At 47.1% G+C, this 19,549-nt stretch overlaps 1 protein-coding gene across 1 annotated transcript in view; it reads right to left on the minus strand.

The window, feature by feature from the left end:
- The window catches only part of LOC121858969 (discoidin domain-containing receptor 2-like), a 137,312-nt gene extending 127,865 nt beyond the window's left edge, over nt 1-9,447 (minus strand). The window contains exon 1 of the mRNA XM_042355630.1: nt 9,297-9,447. Coding sequence (XP_042211564.1) covers nt 9,297-9,447 — 151 coding nt within the window. The remainder of the gene's footprint in view (nt 1-9,296) is intronic.
- Nucleotides 9,448-19,549: the final 10,102 nt, after the last annotated feature.

Raw genomic sequence — 19,549 nt, forward strand, 5'->3', positions numbered from 1 at the left:
CCTCCTTCTACTCTTCCTCCTACCCCTCCCCCTATTCTTTCGTCTCCTCGTCCTCCCTCTCTTCCTCCCCTTTCTAACATATTAAGGTTTAATGATACTGATAAGGCTGAGTTTTAGTCGTGTAAATATGTAATGGTTTAGTGGTTTAGTGGAGGGGATGAGGGGGAGAATGAGAGAACGGGGAGGAGGAGAGGAAGGGGGGAGAGAATGTCAAAGGCAAAGTGGTGAAACGAAGATAGAATAAAGGCGGGAAGGAGAGGGAATGGGAGGGAAGGAGAGAGAATGGAGGGAGGGAGGGCTGGGAGGGAAGAGGAGAGGCAATGGGAGGGAAGGAGAGGGAATGGGAGGGAAGGAAGAGGCAATGGGAGAAGGAGAGGGAATGAGGAATGAGAGAGGGAATGGGAGGAAGGAGAGGGAATGGGAGGGAAGGAGAGAGGCAATGGGAGGGGGAAGGAGAGAGGGGAATGGGAGGGAAGGAGAGGGAATGGGAGGGAAGGAGAGAGAATGGGAGGGAAGGAGAGGCAATGGGAGGGAGGATAAAGGCGTGGGAGGAAGAGGCAATGGGAGGGAAGGAGAGAGGGAATGGGAGGGAAGGAGAGAGGGAATGGGAGGGAAGGAGAGAGGGAATGACACTCAACAGCAAAAATCCCAATGAAAAGTTAATAGCACCAGAACCATAATTAATAGCTGTAGAAATTATGAACAATAACTAAAGAATATTTAAATAGCTCCATAATATAATAAATAGGTCCAGAATGTAACTAATAGCTCCATAATATATAATACATAGCTCCAGAATATTATAATTAATAGCTCCATTATATAATATATAGCTGCAGAATAATATAATTAATAGCTCCATAAACAAAATAAACTGCTCAAACATATAATTAATAGCCCGGGAAAATTTAATAAATAGCTCCAGAAATAGTCGTCGTGACAGGGGGGAGTGCGGTAGTCGCTTGCGGGAGGTTCATCAACAGATTGACCTTTATGTGACAAGCCTTTCGTATTCCCGCAACCTGTCGTCATCAACTTTCTACCATAATACTTTCCTCGTTACTTTCTCTAATAATACTTTGTGGGTGTATTTCTGGTATAATACTTTCATGTGTACTTTCGAATGATCGTATTTGCTTATGTGTACTAATGGAATACTTTGGGTGTACTTTCTCAAATACTTTCTTTTTTACTTTCTGATGATATTACTTTCTCGTGTGTATTTTCCGAAATTATATATTGTTAGTCAGGACAGGTGTGGATATTGTTAGTCAGGACAGGTGTGGGCATTGTTAGTCAGAACAGGTGTGGACATTGTAAGTCAGGACAGGTGTGGATATTGTTAGTCAGGACGGTGTGGACATTGTTAGTCAGGACAGGTGTGGATATTGTTAGTCAGGACAGGTGTGTACATTGATCAGGACAGGTGTGTACATTGTAAGTCAGGACAGATGTGTACATTGTGGTTAGGACAGGTGTGTACATTGTTAGTTAGGACAGGTGTGCTCATAATTATTCAGGACAGGTGTGCTCATAATTATTCAGGACAGGTGCCATAGCTGTATAAAATTGTCACTTTGTTTAACTAACTCAACAAACTACCTGACCAACTAACCTAACTTTTAATTTTATGCGACCACACACACACACACACACACACACACACACACACACACACACATATCCTCATCCTCTCTCACCCTCCTCCCCACCCCCCCATTTTCTCCCCTATAATCTCCCCTCTCACTCTCTTCAACGTTTTCCCTTTCCTTTCACCCACAGCTTAAACCAAAGGCTTCCTCTTCCATCCCCTTCCACTCTACACCTCCTCTCCCCTTTCTAACTCCTCCCATCCCTACCACTGCACCCTCCTCCTTCTCCTTTCCCCTCTCCTCACTCCTCCCCCCCCTCCCCACTCCCCATCCAGTACTAAAAAATTATCATTTCAGAATAACCCTTAAATTAAATTACTACAAGTTATCAGCATAGTTACACTCAGTTGGGTGTAGCCGCTGCAAGGGGAACGATAATGTGGGTGTATGAGTGTACTGCCCCCCCTCCCCACCATTAGCGGTCACTATAATAAGGTCGCTGGTAATGGTGGTTAAGGTCAGGCGCCAGACCAAGACGCCACCAAGCACCTCAGTAACAACACAGACTGTTTCATTATTGACGTGTTCGAATTCTTGCCCTGATTGTCCAGTTACTGTATTGGTAACTCCTGACGCACGGACCGGACGCACGATCTGACGCACGGACCGGACGCAAGATCTGACGCACGGACTTGTAACCTAATCAGTATCGCGACACTAAATGAAGCATAAGAGAGGAATCAATTTTGCTTCGTATGATTATTATTATTCATCAGTTTAAAATAAATTCATTTAGTTATTAGAAAAAGTTGTGTTTGAAATATTACATCCGGCTATTATATATTTCATCGCAGTACATCAAAATAATGAAATATATTCAAGTATTAACTATCCTAAAGTGCTTTAAAATAATGGAGATATTTTAATTAACTCGACAATATTTTAGTTAACCATTGGGTTAGAAGACTGAATAATAAAATAAATTAGAGAATAACACCTTTGTAATACATAATAATAACAACAATCATTGCATTCTTCCTCTTTCCTCTCAACCCTCCCCCCTCGTTTCTCTTCTCTTCTCTTCTCTTCTCTTCTCTTCTCTTCTCTTCTCTTCTCTTCCCTCTCCCTCTTCCCTTCCTTCCCTTCCCTTCCTTCTTCCTTCCTTCCTCCCTTCTTCCCCTTCCCCTCTCCTTCCTTCCCTTCCCTTCTCTTCTCTTCTCTTCTCTTCTCTTCTTCTCTTCCCCTCCTTCCCCTTCCTCCTTCTCTTCCTTCCTTCCTTCCCTTCCTTCCTTCCTTCCTTCCTTCCCTTCCCCTTCCCCCTCCTTCCTTCCCTTCCCTTCCTTCCCCCCTCCCTTCCTTCCTTCCTTCCTCCTTCCTTCCCTTCCTTCTTCTCCTTCCTTCCTTCTTCCCTTCTTCCTTCCCTTCTCCTTCCTTCTCCTTCCTTCCTTCCTTCCTTCCTTCCTTCCTTCCTTCCTTCCTTCCTTCCTTCCTTCCTTCCTTCCTTCCTTCCTCCTCCCCTCCCTTCCTTCCTTCCCTTCCTTCCTTCCTTCCCTTCCTTCCTTCCTTCCTTCTTCCCCTCCCTTCCCTTCCTTCCTTCCTTCCTTCCTTCCTTCCTTCCTTCCTTCCTTCTCTTCTCTTCTTTTCTTCTTTCGTTTCACCTTAAGATGTGTTTTCGTAAGCTACATCGTATAAAACTACTAGCCAAAAACAAGTACAAAACAGCGCTATCAATCAGTTCCCTCTACTAGCCACACGAGTAGTGCCACAGTGCCACGGTAGTGCCACAGTGCCACACGAGTAGTGCCACAGTGCCACGTGAGTAAGAGTGGCACTATAGACATTCACACAGGCCACTGAACATACAGGTACACAACAGGTGAACACTGATGGTTGGCGGCACAAGGCACTTCAACCACGAGTGCTATCACCCTCCCCCTCCTCCCCCTCCGTGTGCCAGGTTTATTCTGAGCGCAACACCACCACTGTGCAGCGAATTAGCCAATCAGGTGCCGTCGTTACGCTCGTGTCTATACCTGTTGTGAGGTACATGACAGCAGGGAACCAGTGTAATCAGGACCCGTGTGTACCTCCTCCTGCCCCCCCTCTCCCCCCCCCACGAGGCTAAATTACATATTAAATCATTAGGGTTTCGTACACCGAGGGGGGTAGGAAGATGAAAGGGGGAAGAGTAAATGGAAGAGAGGAAATGGGGAGGGAGAAAGAGAGAAAGGAGAAGGTAAAAGGTTGGTGGAGAAAAGAAAGAAGGGGAAGATGAAGAGAAAAGAAGGATGTGGAATGAAAGAGGAGGGAAAAAGAGGAGGAAAGAAGAGGGGATGAGCAAAAGGAGGCAGAGGGGAAGGCAGGAGAGGAGGCAAGAGGGGGAAAGGAGAGGGAGACAAGAGGAGGCAAGATAAGGAGGAAAGGGAGGGAAAGATGAAAGGAGAAGGAAGAGAAGAAAAGAGAGGGAAGAGAGGAGAGGGAAGAGAATGGAAGGACGATGAGAGGGGAGGGGGAGACTATCTGGAAGGGGATATGTTTAATGTGATTTATTAAAGACATTATAACGGGGAGAGGGAGGGAGTGGAGGGAGGAGAAAAGCATGAGGGAGAGAAAGGGGGAGATGGGTGAGGGGAGAGGGATGAAGGAGAGGATGAGGGGAAGGCACAGGCATATAAATTATGTTAAGAGGCTGTCGAGTGACGTGTTGTGATAGACAGACAATGTATGAATAAATTATCTATCTATCTATCTATCTATCTATCTATCTATCTATCTATCTATCTATCTATCTATCTATCTATCTAACTATCTATCTATATAAACTTATTCGTTGGGCTCTAACACACACAGAGAGAGAGAGAGAGAGAGAGAGAGAGAGAGAGAAGAGAGAGAGAGAGAGAGAGAGAGCAGCAACAGATTAAATAAGCTGGATTACGGAAGGAACCTCAGGCGAGGAGGAAGATGGGGAGGGGGAGGAAGGAGGAGAGGGGAAGAGCATGGAAGGAGGGAAAAAAAGGAAGGTAGGGAGGAAGGCAGAGAGAAGGGAGGTACAACAACAACAACAACAACAACAACAACAATAATAATAATAATAATAATAATAATAATAATAATAATAATAATAATAATAATAATATATAAATCTAAGCCAACCCACTTCCCTTGACCCTTCCCCCCTCCAGACCCACTCCCCTCACCCCCTCCAGACCCTCCCCTCACCCCCCTCCAGACCCTCTCCCTCACCCCCACCACCCCTCACCCCCTCACCTCGCTCCTAAAATTTATGACCAAGATACACATTTTCAATATCCTCCTTACCATGTGTGGACACCTGCTGACACATGTGGCTCTAACACTTTTGTAGGCAGGTGTGTTGTGGTGGCTCTGGATGTATGAGCTGGCCAACAGGTGTGTGTGCCCGCCTGACCAGGTGTGTAAGTGTACACGACTGTTGTGTACTGTACAGGATAATGTGACGTTATAATGTACACTTTCTGAGTACTTTTTGAGTACTTGTTATGTAATACCTGAGTTTGTACCTGTGTTTGTACTGTGTTTGTACCTGTGTTTGTACCTGTGTTTGCCTGTGTTTGTACCTATGTTTGTACCTGTGTTTGTACCTGTGTTTGTACCTGTGTTTGTACCTGTGTTTGTACCTGTGTTTGTACCTGTGTTTGTACCTGTGTTTGTACCTGTGTTTGTACCTGTGTTTGTACCTGTGTTTGTACCTGTGTTTGTACCTGTGTTTGTACCTGTGTTTGTACCTGTGTTTGTACCTGTGTTTGTACCTGGTTTGTACCTGTGTTTGTACCTGTGTTTGTACCTGTGTTTGTACCTGAGTTTGTACCTGTGTTTGTACCTGTGTTTGTACCTGTGTTTGTACCTGTGTTTGTACCTGTGTTTGTACCTGTGTTTGTACCTGTGTTTGTACCTAGTTTGTACCTGTGTTTGTACCTGAGTTTGTACCTGTGTTATGCCTGTGTTTGTACCTGAGTTTGTACCTGTGTTTGTACCTGTGTTTGTACCTGAGTTTGTACCTGTGTGTTTGTACCTGAGTTTGTACCTGTGTTTGTACCTGTGTTTTGTACCTGAGTTTGTACCTGTGTTTGTACCTGTGTTTGTACCTGAGTTTGTACCTGTGTTTGTACCTGAGTTTGTACCTGTGTTTGTACCTGTGTTTGTACCTGAGTTTGTACCTGTGTTTTTCTGAGTTTGTACCTGAGTTTGTACCTGTGTTTGTACCTGTGTTTGTACCTGTGTTTGTACCTGTGTTTGTACCTGTACCTTCCATCGCCTTGTTCTTTCCCTCTCTTTCCCACCTTCCATTTCCTTCTCTCCTTCTCTTTTCCTTCATCTCCATCTCTCCTCTTTCCTTCCTTCCCTCTCCTCCTTCCTTCCTTCCCTCTATTCATCACACATCACTTACCACTTTCTACGCTACCATAAAATTAGTCACAGGTAAAAAAAGAATTAACATGAAATAAAATGAATTAACAATAACGTAACAGGATATAAAATGAATAACAATAACGTAACAGGATATAAAATGAATAACAATAACGTAACAGGATATAAAATGAAAATAAATTAACAGGATATAAAATGAAAATAAATTAACAGGATATAAAATGAATAACAATAACGTAACATGATATAAATTAAAAATAACAGGATATAAAATTAAAATAAATTAACATGATGTAAAATGAAAAATGAAGGCAGAACATAACAAGTCAGAGGCGATAAAATAGCAATGAGTGGATGAATAAATTAACAGCTGTGTGACCTTTACCACAGCTCAGCAGGTTCTTGGTCTGACACACACTGGGAAGAGGGAGTAAGTGGGGTGAATGAGAGGGGTGAGGGATGAGAGAGGGAGTGAGGTAGAGGGTGAATGAGGAGGGTGAGGGGATGGGGGGTAAGTGGGATGGATGAGGAGGGTGGGGGATGAGGAGGGTAAGTGGGGTGGATGAGAGGGGTGAGGGATGAGAGGGGTGGTGGGGTGGATGAGGGGGTGGGGATGAGAGGGGTAAGTGGGGTGGATGGGGAGGGGTGGGGGATGAGAGGGGTGGGGTTGGAATTGAATGGGGAGGGGGTGGGGGATGGAGGGAGGTAGAAGTGGGGAGATTGGATGGGGAGATGAGAGGGACTAGAGAAGGGAGTTGAAAGGAATGGGTGGGGTGAGGACATGAGTAGGGTGAGAGGGAAGAAGGATGTGTGTGTGTGAGAGAGCCTTGACTCACAAACACCTCCTGGTCGTGACATTTCTTACCTTTGGCTTCTTCAGAGATTAAGGGTGTGGGTGGGGGAGTCTCGTGGGGTGAGGAGGTCGTGAGGTGAGGAAGGGGTCGTGAGGTGGGAGGTCGTGAGGTGAGGGGTCGTGAGGTGAGGAAGGGTCGTGAGGTGGGGAGGAGGTCGTGAGGTGAGGAAGGGTCGTGAGGTGAGGAGAGGGGGTCGTGAAGTCGTGAGGAGGGAAGGGGTCGTGAGGTGAGGAAGGGTCGTGAGGAGGAGGTCGTGAGGTGGAGGAGGTCGTGAGGTGAGGAGGGTCGTGAGGTGAGGAAGGGGTCGTGAGGTGAGAGGGGTCGTGGGTGAGGAAGGGTCGTGAGGAGAGGTCGTGAGGTGGGGAAGGGGTCGTGAGGTGAGAGGAGGTCGTGAGGTGAGGAAGGGGTCGTGAGGTGAGGAGGGTACTTTCCGTCAGTCATCCCAACTCCTCCTCCTCCCTCCTCACCTCCCCTCACCCTCCTCCCACCCCCTCCCCTCTTCTCCCTCCCTCCTCCTCCCCTCCTCCTCCTCCTCCCCTTCTAGTTGTTGAGACACCATTAAATTTTCCCTGTGGTCGAGGTAATTGTCTTTTCACGGAGAGAGTACAACTGGTGAGGGGGTGAGAGGGGGGTGAGGGGGCAAGAGTATGACCGTGGATGGGGTGAGGGGGAGAGGGAGGGGGGAATTGGGTGAGGGGGTGAGTACGACTATGGAGGGAGGGGAGGGAAAGGTGGGGGAGACAAATTAACTAACTAACTAACTCTCTCTCTCTCTCTCTCTCTCTCTCTCAACACACACACAGTACGTACCCAGACCTCTGGAGTTGGTACCCCACTAAGACTCTGACTGTCTGCCGGTGATGGGTAAAGGAGGGGTGATTGGTAAGGGGATGGGGAAGGGCGAATGGTAGGGGAGAGGTGGGGAAGAGGTTTAGAGAGGAGGAGGTGGGGAGAGGTTGGGTGAGGATTGTGTGAAACTCATATGAAGACCAGGATACTAAAACACACACACACACACAATTCAAATCATAATACATCATTAGCAATATAGCAGAGCAACAACAACAACAACAACAACAACAACAACAACAACAACAACAACAACAACAACAACAACAACAACAACAACAACAACAACAACAACAACAACAACAACAACAACAACAACAACAACAACAACAACAACAACAACAACAACAACAACAACAACAACAACAACAACAACAACAACAACAAATCAACAAACAACAACAACAACAACAACAAACAACAACAACAACAACAACAACAACAACAACAACAACAACAACAACAACAACAACAACAACAACAACAACATACAACAACAACACACAACAACAATAATAATAATAATAATAATAATAATAATAATAATAATAATAATAATAATAATAATAATAATAATAATAATAATAATAATAATAACAATAATAATAATAATAATAATAATAATAATAATAATAATAATAATAATAATAATAATAATAAAAAAACAATAATAATAATAATAATAATAATAATAATAATAATAAATAATAATAATAATCACTGTGGACTCTGAAACACAAAACCGTGATGTGAATTTATTTATTTATTTTAGTGGAGAGAATAAAAGTTTACATTAGTCCTGGAGGAAAAAAAGTTGTCACCACTAAAAGCTGAGAGGGATTTATATTCAGGCACTGTCCACTCCTTCCACCTGGCACTACCCTCTCCCCACGGCACTGCCCCCTCCATCACCCCACCACCTGGCACTGCCCTCCTCCATCACCCTACCACCTGGCACTGCCTCCTCCACCACCTGGCACTAAAGAAAATAAGGCGACCATAGTTTGTGTTCCTTGGCATTTCGTTATGGAAGTTGAGAGAGAGAGAGAGAGAGAGAGAGAGAGAGAGAGAGAGAGAGAGAGAGAGAGAGAGAGATATTGGATGAATCTGATAGCAACATAAATGTGATTGGAAGGTGAGGTGAGAGTGAGGGGTGGGAGGTGAGGTGAGTGGGGAGAGAGGTGGAGAGTGAGGAGTGGAAGGTGAGGGGTGGGAGGTGAGGTACAGAGTGGGGAGGACATGTGGGCGGACGGGCGTGGCACTACACATTCCAGCGCCGGGCCAGGCTAGCTAGGGAAACATCCAGGTGTGTCCATGCATAATTAAGGTACAATTTGCACTTTACGCCGCTCCACTACACAATACCTGCAATTACCAGCTACACCTCAGTTACACCCGAGCTACACCCGGGAAATCAACCACGTTTACTGCTAGGTACAGTACACTCGCCCTACACCCTCCCAACAGGTATATAATATTAGTAATTGGGTTACACACCTGACTGCTACAGAACTACACTCCTATACACCTGCATTCCTCCATCTACACATCGGAACGTAACACCTGAACACTGGAACACCGGGAACGGAACAACCTGAACACTGGAACACCGGGAATGGAATTGAAACTGGAACACCGGGAATGGAACAATCTGAACACTGGAACACCGGGAACTGAACAACCTGAACACTGGAACACCGGGAACGGAACACTGAACACAGCATCAGACAAAGAGACTCGCCCATACTCTGCTAATCAACATTTTCTGAACATTCTTGAGCAGATCGGGATGTGTGTGTGTGTGTGTGTGTGTGTGTGTGTGTGTGTGTGTGTGTGTGTGTGTGTGTGTGTGTGTGTGTGTGTGTGTGTGTGTGTGTGTGTGTGTGTGTGTGTGTGTGTGTGTGTACCTTTAACGTGCGGAAGAAAAATTGCCTCTGATTCTTGGCAAAAGGTGAGAGATGGATTATATATTTGATGTTGGTAGGAGGGAGGGAGGAGGGAGGTGAGGGAGGAGGGTGATTTGGGAGGTGAGGGAGGAGGGAGGAGGGAGGAGGGAGGGAGGAAGGAGGAGTATCTCTGAAGGAACTCTCATGCCATCTTAAAGAAAGAAAGAAAATGGAAGGAAAGAAGGAACGTCAACTAGGAAGGAAGGAAGGAAGGAAGGAAGGAATAAAAGTGAACTGAAAAAGGATGGGAAGGAAGTAAAGGAAGAAAGGTGAACTGAGAAAGGATAGGAAGGAAGGAAAGAAGGAAGAAAAGAAGGAAGGAAGGAAAGAAGGAAAGAAGGAAGAAGAAGAAGGAAGGAAGGGGGAGAAGGAAGAAGGAAGGAAGGAAGGAAGGAAGGAAGGAAGGAAGGAAGGAAGGAAGGAAGGAAGGAAGGAAGGGAAGGAAGGAAGGAAGGAAGGAAAGAAGGAAGGAACTCTGGCACCATCTCCAAGATGTTCCCAAGACACGATCAGAAACTCGTCTCGTGGAGATTTTGTGTTGTTCCTGAAAACGGGTAGGAATTGTTGGTATAAGGGAGGATGGGCAGGTATAAGGGCAGGTATAAGGGCAGGTACAGGTATAAGGCAGGTATATGGCAGGTACAGGTATAAGGGCAGGTACAGGTATAAGGGCAGGTACAGGTATAAGACCAGGTATAAGGCAGTGCAGGTGTATAAGACCAGGTATAAGGGCAGGTACAGGTATAAGACCAGGTATAATGGCAGGTACAGGTATAAGACCAGGTATAAGGCAGTACAGGTATAAGACCAGGTATAAGGGCAGGTACAGGTATAAGACCAGGTATAAGGGCAGGTACAGGTATAAGCAGGCATAGGACAAGTACAGGTATAAGACCAGGTGTAAATGGCAGGCAGGTATAAGGGCAGTTATAAGGGCAGGTACAGGTATAAGACCAGGTATATGGGCAGGTACAGTATAAGACCAGGTATAAGGCATATGGTATAAGGGCAGGTATAAGGGCAGGTACAGGTATAAGACCAGGTATAAGGGCAGGTACAGGTATAAGACCAGGTATAAGGGTAGGTACAGGTATAAGGGCAGGTACAGGTATAAGGGCAGGTACAGGTATATGTTCAGGTACAAACACAGATACAGGTATTTAATGGACAGATACAGGTTAATTACAGGTATAAGGACATACAGGTTAATTACAGGTATAAGGACAGATACAGGTTAATTACAGGTATAAGGGCAGGTAAAGGTTAATTACAGGTATAAGGGCAGGTAAAGGTTAATTACAGGTATAAGGACAGGTACAGGTTAATTACAGGTATAAGAAGGTACAGGTAAAAGCTCTTCACTTTACAATACACTGTGCTGTCGTATTTTTCATGCACAACAGGGTGTACAGTAAATGGCACATAGCCGCTCTGTTCGCTGCAACATGAAGTGGATATGTGAATATGTGTAGAAATGCATAAAAAGAATGTAGGCAATGTATAAACGATTGTATGAATGTATAAACGATTGTATGAATGTATGTATAAACAGAAACTCAAAAGTTTAAACTCCATCCATAGTTTATACACGACCCAACAACAACAACAACAAAACAACAACAACAACAACAACATTTTTTTTTTTTTTTATAAAAATAAATAATAATAATAATAATAATAATAATAAATAGTTGTTATTTGTAGAGAAAACGGAAGGGGAGAGACGTTGTCCACCTGAAGAAGAGACACCCTGAGAATTAAAAATTTTTCTGGGTGAATGAGAAGAGGGAAGGAGAGAGAGTAAAGGAGGGAGATAGAAGGAGGGAGAAAGGGAGGAGGGAATAAGAGGCCGTAAGGGAGGAGGGATGGGGAAGATGGGGGAGGATAGGGGAGGAGGGAGAGTAAGGGAGAAAGGGAGAAAAGAGGGAGAGGTAAGTGAAGAGGGAATGAAGGAGGGGGAGGAGGAAACGAGGAGGAGGAGACGGAGGAGGAAGAGAGAGAAAAGAGAATGACACACACACACACACATACACACACACACACACACACACACACACACACACACACAAACCCCGTAAGTAGAGACACACACGCACAAACTAACTTATGAAGGTAATAAAGTGGGTTATTTTTTCTTCTTGTTATTGCGTCATCCAGGTGATACTTCCCTCACACACTAGTGATAAAAGATAACAATTTATTATTAGTTATCATGGTGGTAATAAAACACCTGGTCTTAATTGCCTTTGTTATATTGAATGTTTTTTTTTTATAATTTATTTTAAGTAAAGTATGTGTGTTTAAATCGTTAACTTGTCTTATTGGTATTATATAGTGTTAATGTCTGTCTGTCTGTCTGTCTGTCTGTCTGTCTGTCTGTCTGTCTGTCTGTCTGTCTGTCTGTCTCACACACACACGTCGCTTAACATCCTGGTTGCCAGGTTACTTTAGAGAGAGGAGGGGGAGGGGGATATCGAGGGGTGAGAGGGGAAGACGTGAGGGGTGAGACGTGAGTGGAGATGTGAGGGGGGAGACGGAGGGGTGAGTGAGGGGGGGTGACGTGAGGGGGTGACGTGAGGGGTGAGACGAGGGGTGACGTGAGAGGGAGATGTGAGGGGAGACGTGGGTGGTGAGACGTGGGGGGAGACGTGAGGGGTGAGGAGGGGAAGACGTGGGGGGGTGACGTGGGGGGGATGACGGAGTGGGGAGACGTGAGGGGTGAGACGTGAGGGGGGTGATGTGAGGGGAAAACGAGGGGAGACGTAAGGGGTGAGACGTGAGGAGGGAGACGTGAGGGGTGAGACGAAGGCGAGACGGAGTGGGGAGACGTGGGGTGAGACGTGAGGGTGAGACGTGAGGGGGTGACGTGAGGGGAGAGATGAGAGGACGTGAAGGGGAGACGAAGGAGGAGATGTGAAGGGGGGACGTGAGTGGGGAGACGTGGGGGGTTAGACGTGAGGGGAAGACGTGAGGTGCACGTGGGGGGGAGACGTAAGGGGGTGAGACGAGTGGTGAGACGTGAGGGGGACGGAGTGGGGAGACGTGAGGGGTGAGACGTGGGTAGAACGTGAGGGGAGACGTGAGTGGGGGAGACGTGGAGGGTGAGACGTGAGTGGTGAAACGTGAGGGGGAGACGTGAGGGGGGGTGACGTGGGGGAGGACGTGAGGGGAGGAGGTGCAGGTCCAAAAATCACACGAAGGAGAAGGTTCTTACAGGTCCTACTCTTGGAGGAAAGAAGGCGAAGGGAGAAGAGAGGGAGGGAGGGAGGAGGGGAGGAGGGGAGGAACGGAAGGGGAAGAGCACTAAGGGCAGAAAATGGGGAATAGGAGTAAAAGAGAGGGGTAGATGACAAGGAAAGGAGGGAAAAGAGGGTGGAGAGGTAGTGTAGGGAGATGCTGGTGTATGGAGGATGGGCAACGAAAGAACAAAAGGGAGGTGAGAGGAGAGAGGAGGGAGAGAAAATGGACAGCAAGGAGGAGATAAAAAGGAAGTAGGAGGGCGGAGAGAGGTAGGGAGAGAAAAGGAGAAACAGGTAGCAAGGAGAGAAAGGAAGGAGGACGAGAAGGGAGGGAATGAAAAGAAGGACGGGAGAGAGTAAAGAAGGAGGAGAGAGTAGAGGAAGGAGAGGGAGAGTGAGAGGAGGAGAGAGGAGGAGAGGGAGGTGAGGGAAGAAGGAGGTAATGTATATATGCTGTGACAGTTATTCAGCACAACTCTGCATTATCATGGCTGAATAGGACGCCACACACTCACACACACACACACACACACAACACACACACACACACACACACACACACACACACACACACACACACACACACACAGCTAGTAAAATCCCCAACAAAGGTTTACTGTAAAGTGGATGAAAGCGATATATATTCTCTCTCTCTCTCTCTCTCTCTCTCTCTCTCTCTCTCTTTTTTAGATTTCTTCAGGGAAAACATAAATCTCACTATTAAACAAACAAACACTCACGTCAGACACAACGACGTGTTATAAACACTAAAACACTAACAAGGAGAGAAAAAAACACAAAAAACAATAGCTTGTAATTTGTTTTGTTATGCAAGACACACACACACACACACACACACACACACACACACACACAGTCACGAACGCTACTCAGGTATACATGACTATCTTATCAAGGTATTCTTGTCAGTACACCATCTACACACCCATTAACACCAGGTATTATTCCCAATTTCTATAAACGCGTCCCCCTCATCCCCATTATGTCCTTCCACCCATAAAACACCATTACCATTTTGACCCGAGTTGTTAATGAATAATACTACGATATTCTGGTGGTATTTTTAACCCATTATTTTGTATTTTTAACCCATTATTTTGTATTTTTAACCCATTATTCTGCACTTTTAACCCATAACCATACACCATTCCCCCAGACAACTATTACAGTTCCTCCCACTTCCCATTCTCCCCATTAACCCCCCCCCCATTACTGCACCATTTACGAATCATTGTGTTGTGGGTAGTCATAGCAACGCCTGAGTGAAAAAAATGGTGGTAGTAGTGGTAGGTGGTGGTGGTAGTATTGGTAGGTGGTGGTGGTAGGTGGTGGTGGTAGTAGTGGTTGGTGGTGGTGGTAGGTGGTGGGTGGTAGTAGTGGTAGGTGGTGGTGGTATTAGTGGTGGGTGGTGGTGGTAGGTGGTGGTGGTTGTAGTGATAGATGGTGTTGGTGATGCTGGCAGGTGGTGGAAATGGTAGTAGTAGTGGTAGGTGATGATGGTAGTAGTAGTGGTGGGTGGTGATGGTAGGTAGTGGTAGGTGGTGATGGTGGTAGTGGTGGTGGTGGTGGTGGTGGTGGTGGTGGTGGTGGTAGTAGTGGTAGGTGGTGGTAGGTGGTGGTGGTGGAAGTGAGTGGTAGGTGTGATGGTAGTAGTAGTAGTGCTGGTAGGTGATGGTGGAAGTATTGCAGATGGTGATGATGGTTGGTGTTAATGGTGGTGGTAGGAGATGGTGATAATAGTGGTAGGTGATGGTGTTTGCCACCATATCAGCCTGTATGGTGATAGTAGTGGAGAGAGAGGTTCTTTTCCTCCCTCAATCCCGTCTTCCCCTTTCCTCCTTCCTCCCCTGAACTCATCTCTCCCCATATTTATCCCCGGGTAGGAGGAGGGAAGGAGGAGGGAAGGAGGGGTTGAGGGGTAGGAGGGAAGGAGGTGATGGGGGGGGTAGAAGGGGGAGTTGTTAGAGGGGAGGGTAGGAAGTGAGAGAAATACCTCACTGTTTGACTTGACCAAAAAGATAAAACACAAGAAGAACGTCTCAAAATGGCGTCAAATTTACACTGCGACTCTACTTTAATTAGTTATGTTCACTTAGTATCAGTCAGTGTGGACCCCAGTCAGCCAGTCAGTGTGAACTAGTGTTAGCCAGTCAGACAGTCTCTTCCAGTGTAGGTGTGGTCGACTGTGTGACGGGATCCAGTTATATAGTCAACGTCAATATATTTTTTTTATCCATTCTTAACTAACGAACACACACACACACACACACACACACACACACACACACACACACACACACACACACACACACACACACACACACACACACACACACACACACACACACACACACACACACACACACACACAGACACACACACACACACACACACACACACACACACACACAGACACACACACACACAGACACACACACACACACACAGACACACACACACACACACACACACACACACACACTGAGGAACAGACACCTGTGCCTGAGTAGCCAGGTCAACTGTTGTTGGCCCATACCAACTCCCTCCCCTGAACCCTCCTCCCCACCGGAATATCAAATGTTCACGCCAAAGTTACTATTTCCAACTAAGAAAGAAATGGAACCAGCGTTAAACAGAGGTGAACAGTGGTGAACAGTGCTTAAGTCAGTGAGAACAACTCAACAGTAACAGTGGTACCCAAGTTGACCTTTTCACAGTGAGGTCCCAGGTACCCAGTGATAACGGCCTATGAGACCCAACTACCAGCGATGTGTTAATCCGTCTACGATAGGAAGGCCTGGAACCACACCTCACTCATATAACACCATCTGTGAGGGAATTACTACACCACGTGAGGCCCCTCATAACACCATATGTGAAGGAGTTACTACACCACGTGAGGCCCTCATAACACCATCTGTGAGGGAATTACTACACCACGTGAGGCCCTCATAACACCATCTGTGAGGGAATTACTACACCACGTGAGGCCCCTCATAACACCATATGTGAAGGAGTTACTACACCACGAGGCCCTCATAACACCATCTGTGAGGGTACACCACGTGAGGCCCCCTCATAACACCATCTGTGAGGGAATTACTACACCACGAGGCCCCTCATAACACCATCTGTGAGGGAATTACTACACCACGTGAGGCCCCTCATAACACCATCTGTGAGGGAACTACTACACCACGTGAGGCCCCTCATAACACCATCTGTGAGGGAATTACTACACACGTGAGGCCCCTCATAACACCATCTGTGAGGGAATTACTACACCACGTGAGGCCTCTATAACACCATCTGTGAGGGAATTACTACACCACGTGAGGCCCTCATAACACCATCTGAGGGAATTACTACACCACGAGGCCCTCATAACACCATCTGTGAGGGAATTACTACACCACGGAGCCCCTCATAACACCATCTGTGAGGAATTACTACACCACGTGAGGCCCTCATAACACCATCTGTGAGGGAACCATTACACCACGTGAGGTCCCTCATAACACCATCTGTGAGGGAACTATACACCACGTGAGGTCCCCTCCTAACACCATCTGGGAGGGAGTTACTACACTACGTTTTTGCTGTTCAACACCTACATTAATCTGTATGTTCACTGTATGTTCCCTTTACCTTTCTAATGAAGGCTTTTGTTAAACCACCAATGTATGTAATAAGTCATTTATGCCTAATGTATATTTTCAGCCTTCGCTGCAGAACTTTTCAATAAACCGTTAATTATTATTATTATTTTTACACACACACACACACACACACACACACACACACACACACACACACACACACAGACACACACACACACACACACACAGACACACACACACACACACACACACACACACACACACACACACACACACACACTGGGAAGCATATTTTATCCATTATTCATCCTGGAAAAAATAAATAAAAATAAATAATTGAATGATTCTTGTTACCCGCCTTTACTCACCACCTGTATGTATGTATTCATTTATTCATTAATATTCATCTACCTTATACAACCTTCACAAAACAACAATAATCAAGAAAAATGAATAACAACAATACTCATCCATAAATCACTGCAAACTCACTCACTCACTCACTCACTCGCAAACTCACTCACTCGCAAACTCACACTAACTGCAAACTCACTCACCACTCACTCAATACTGACACTTGTAAAATGTTTATTAATATTCAGGTACCCTCCCCCACAGCTATGCCACTCTCTAAACACGCAAGGTAAGGGTGGAGGAGGGAGAAGGAGGGGGGGGGGAGAGAAGGAGGGAGAGAAGGAGGGGAGAGAAGGGGGAGAGAAGGAGGGGGAGAGAAGGGGAGAGGGAAGGAGAGAAGGAGGGGGGGAGAGAAGGAGGGGGAGAGAAGGAGGGGGAGAGGCGAGGGGAGAGAAGGAGGGGGGAGAGAAGGAGGGGAGAGAAGGAGGGGAGAGAAGGAGGGGAGAGAAGGGGAGAGGGAAGGGGAGAGAAGAGGGGAGAGAAGGAGGGAGAGAAGGAGGGGGAGAGAAGGGAGGGGGGAGAGAAGGAGGGAGGAAGGAGGGAGAGAAGGAGGGGAGAAGGAGGGGGAGAGGAGGGGGAGAGAAGGAGGGAGAGGAGGAGAGAAGGAGGGGAGAGAAGGGGAGGGAGAGAAGGGAGGGGGGAGAGGAGGGGAGAGAAGGAGGGGGAGAGAAGGAGGGAGAGAAGGAGGGGAGAGAAGGAGGGGGGAGAGAAGGGGAGAGAAGGAGGGAGAGAAGGAGGGGGAGAGAAGGAGGGAGAGAAGGAGGGGGAGAGAAGGAGGGGGGGAGAGAAGGAGGGGGAGAGAAGGGGAGAGAAGGAGGAGAGAGAAGGGGAGAGGGAAGGGAGAAGAGGGAGTGAGGGGGAGAGAAGGAGGGGGGAGAGAGAAGGAGGGGGAGAGAGAAGGAGGGGGGAGAGAAGGAGGGGGAGAGAAGGAGGGGGGAGAGAAGGAGGGGAGAGAAGGAGGGGAGAGAAGGAGGGGGGGAGAGAAGGAGGGGGAGAGAAGGAGGGGAGAGAAGGAGGGGAGAGAAGGAGGGAGAGAAGGAGGGGGGAGAGAAGGAGGGGAGAGGCTGAGGGGGAGAAGGAAGGGGAGAGAAGGGTGGAGAGAAGGAGGGGAGAGAAGGAGGGAGAGAAGGAGGGGGAGAAGGAGGGGAGAGAAGGAGGGGGAGAGAAGGAGGGGGAGAGAAGGAGGGAGAGAAGGGGAGAGGAGGAGAGAAGGGGAGAGGGAGGGGGAGAGAAGGAGGGGTGAGGAGAGAAGGAGGGGGGGGGGAGAGGGAAGGAGAGAGGGGAGAGAAGGAGGGGGAGAGAAGGAGGAGGGAGAAGGAGGGGAGAGAAGGAGGAGAGGAGGGGAGAGAAGGAGGGGAGAGAAGGAGGGGGAGAGAAGGAGGGGAGAGAAGGAGGGGAGAGAAGGGAGAAGGAGGGAGAGAAGGGGAGAGGGAGGAGGAAGGGGGAGAGAAGGAGGGGAGAGAAGGAGGGGAGAGGAGGGGAGAAGGGGAGAGGAGGAGAGGGAGGGGAGAGAAGGAGGGAGGAGGGGAGAGAAGGAGGGGGGAGAGAAGGAGGAGGGAGAGAAGGAGGGGAGAGAAGGAGGGGGAGAGAAGGAGGGGAGAGGGAGAGAAGGAGGAAGGGGGGAAGAAGGAGGAAGGGAGGGAAGAAAGAAGGGAAGGAGAGAAGGAGGGGAGAGGTGGAGAAGGGAGAAGGAGAAGGGAGGAAGAAGGAGAGGGGGGAGAAGGTAAGAAGACGATATGTGTCTGTAAGAAGTGACAAGAACAACAACAACAACAACAACAACAAGGATAACAATAAGAACAAGAAGAACAACAAAACAACAACAAAAAGAACAAGAAGAATAACAAGAACAACAAGAACAACAAGAACAACAAGAACAACAAGAACAACAAGAACAACAACAAGAAGAACAAGGACTCCCAATATTGACCTCCCAGGCGCCACAACACACACTGGTCGAACGCCATTGTAATAAACTGCAGACAAACGAACACACAAGAATTCGCCACCATCATGAAAATCGAACTCTTGAGAACACCAGTACTCAGTAGTGAACAAAAACATCCAAATGTCACATAAAAATCGTACTCGAGAAGGTAAAGTACTTGGCTTGAGTACCTACACAGGGATCACGACACATGTACTTTAAAAGCATACAGTACATAAAACACAACAACACACACACCACACACACACAACACACACACACACACACACACACACACACACACACACACACACACACACGGGCCACTAGTCAGACCAACGTCACCTGAAGGCACATCAGAGTTTACCGATGGTCCTGACCTAACCTAACCCAACCCAATGCAAGCAAGATGTCACGGGTTCGATTCCCGGGTCAAGTGAAGTTGCTTGGACACTCTTCCTAGCCCTTGGTCCCTGTTCACCTAGCAGCACAGTAGGTACCTGCTGTAAAACGAAAAGTTGCGAATTGTAATCAATCAGGACAAGTTGTTGAAACTTCCAATAACCTGTTTAGACATAAACCATTGACTCTTCAGGCTTCAACTCCCTTAACTCATGAGACATAAAGGCAAGCATGAACTTAGCATGCTTCCCTGTTGGGCTGTAAACGCTTCTGCGCTT

Source organism: Homarus americanus, unplaced genomic scaffold (genome assembly GCF_018991925.1).
Source record: "Homarus americanus isolate GMGI-L3 unplaced genomic scaffold, GMGI_Hamer_2.0 scaffold7217, whole genome shotgun sequence".
Taxonomy (NCBI): Eukaryota; Metazoa; Arthropoda; class Malacostraca; order Decapoda; family Nephropidae; genus Homarus; species Homarus americanus.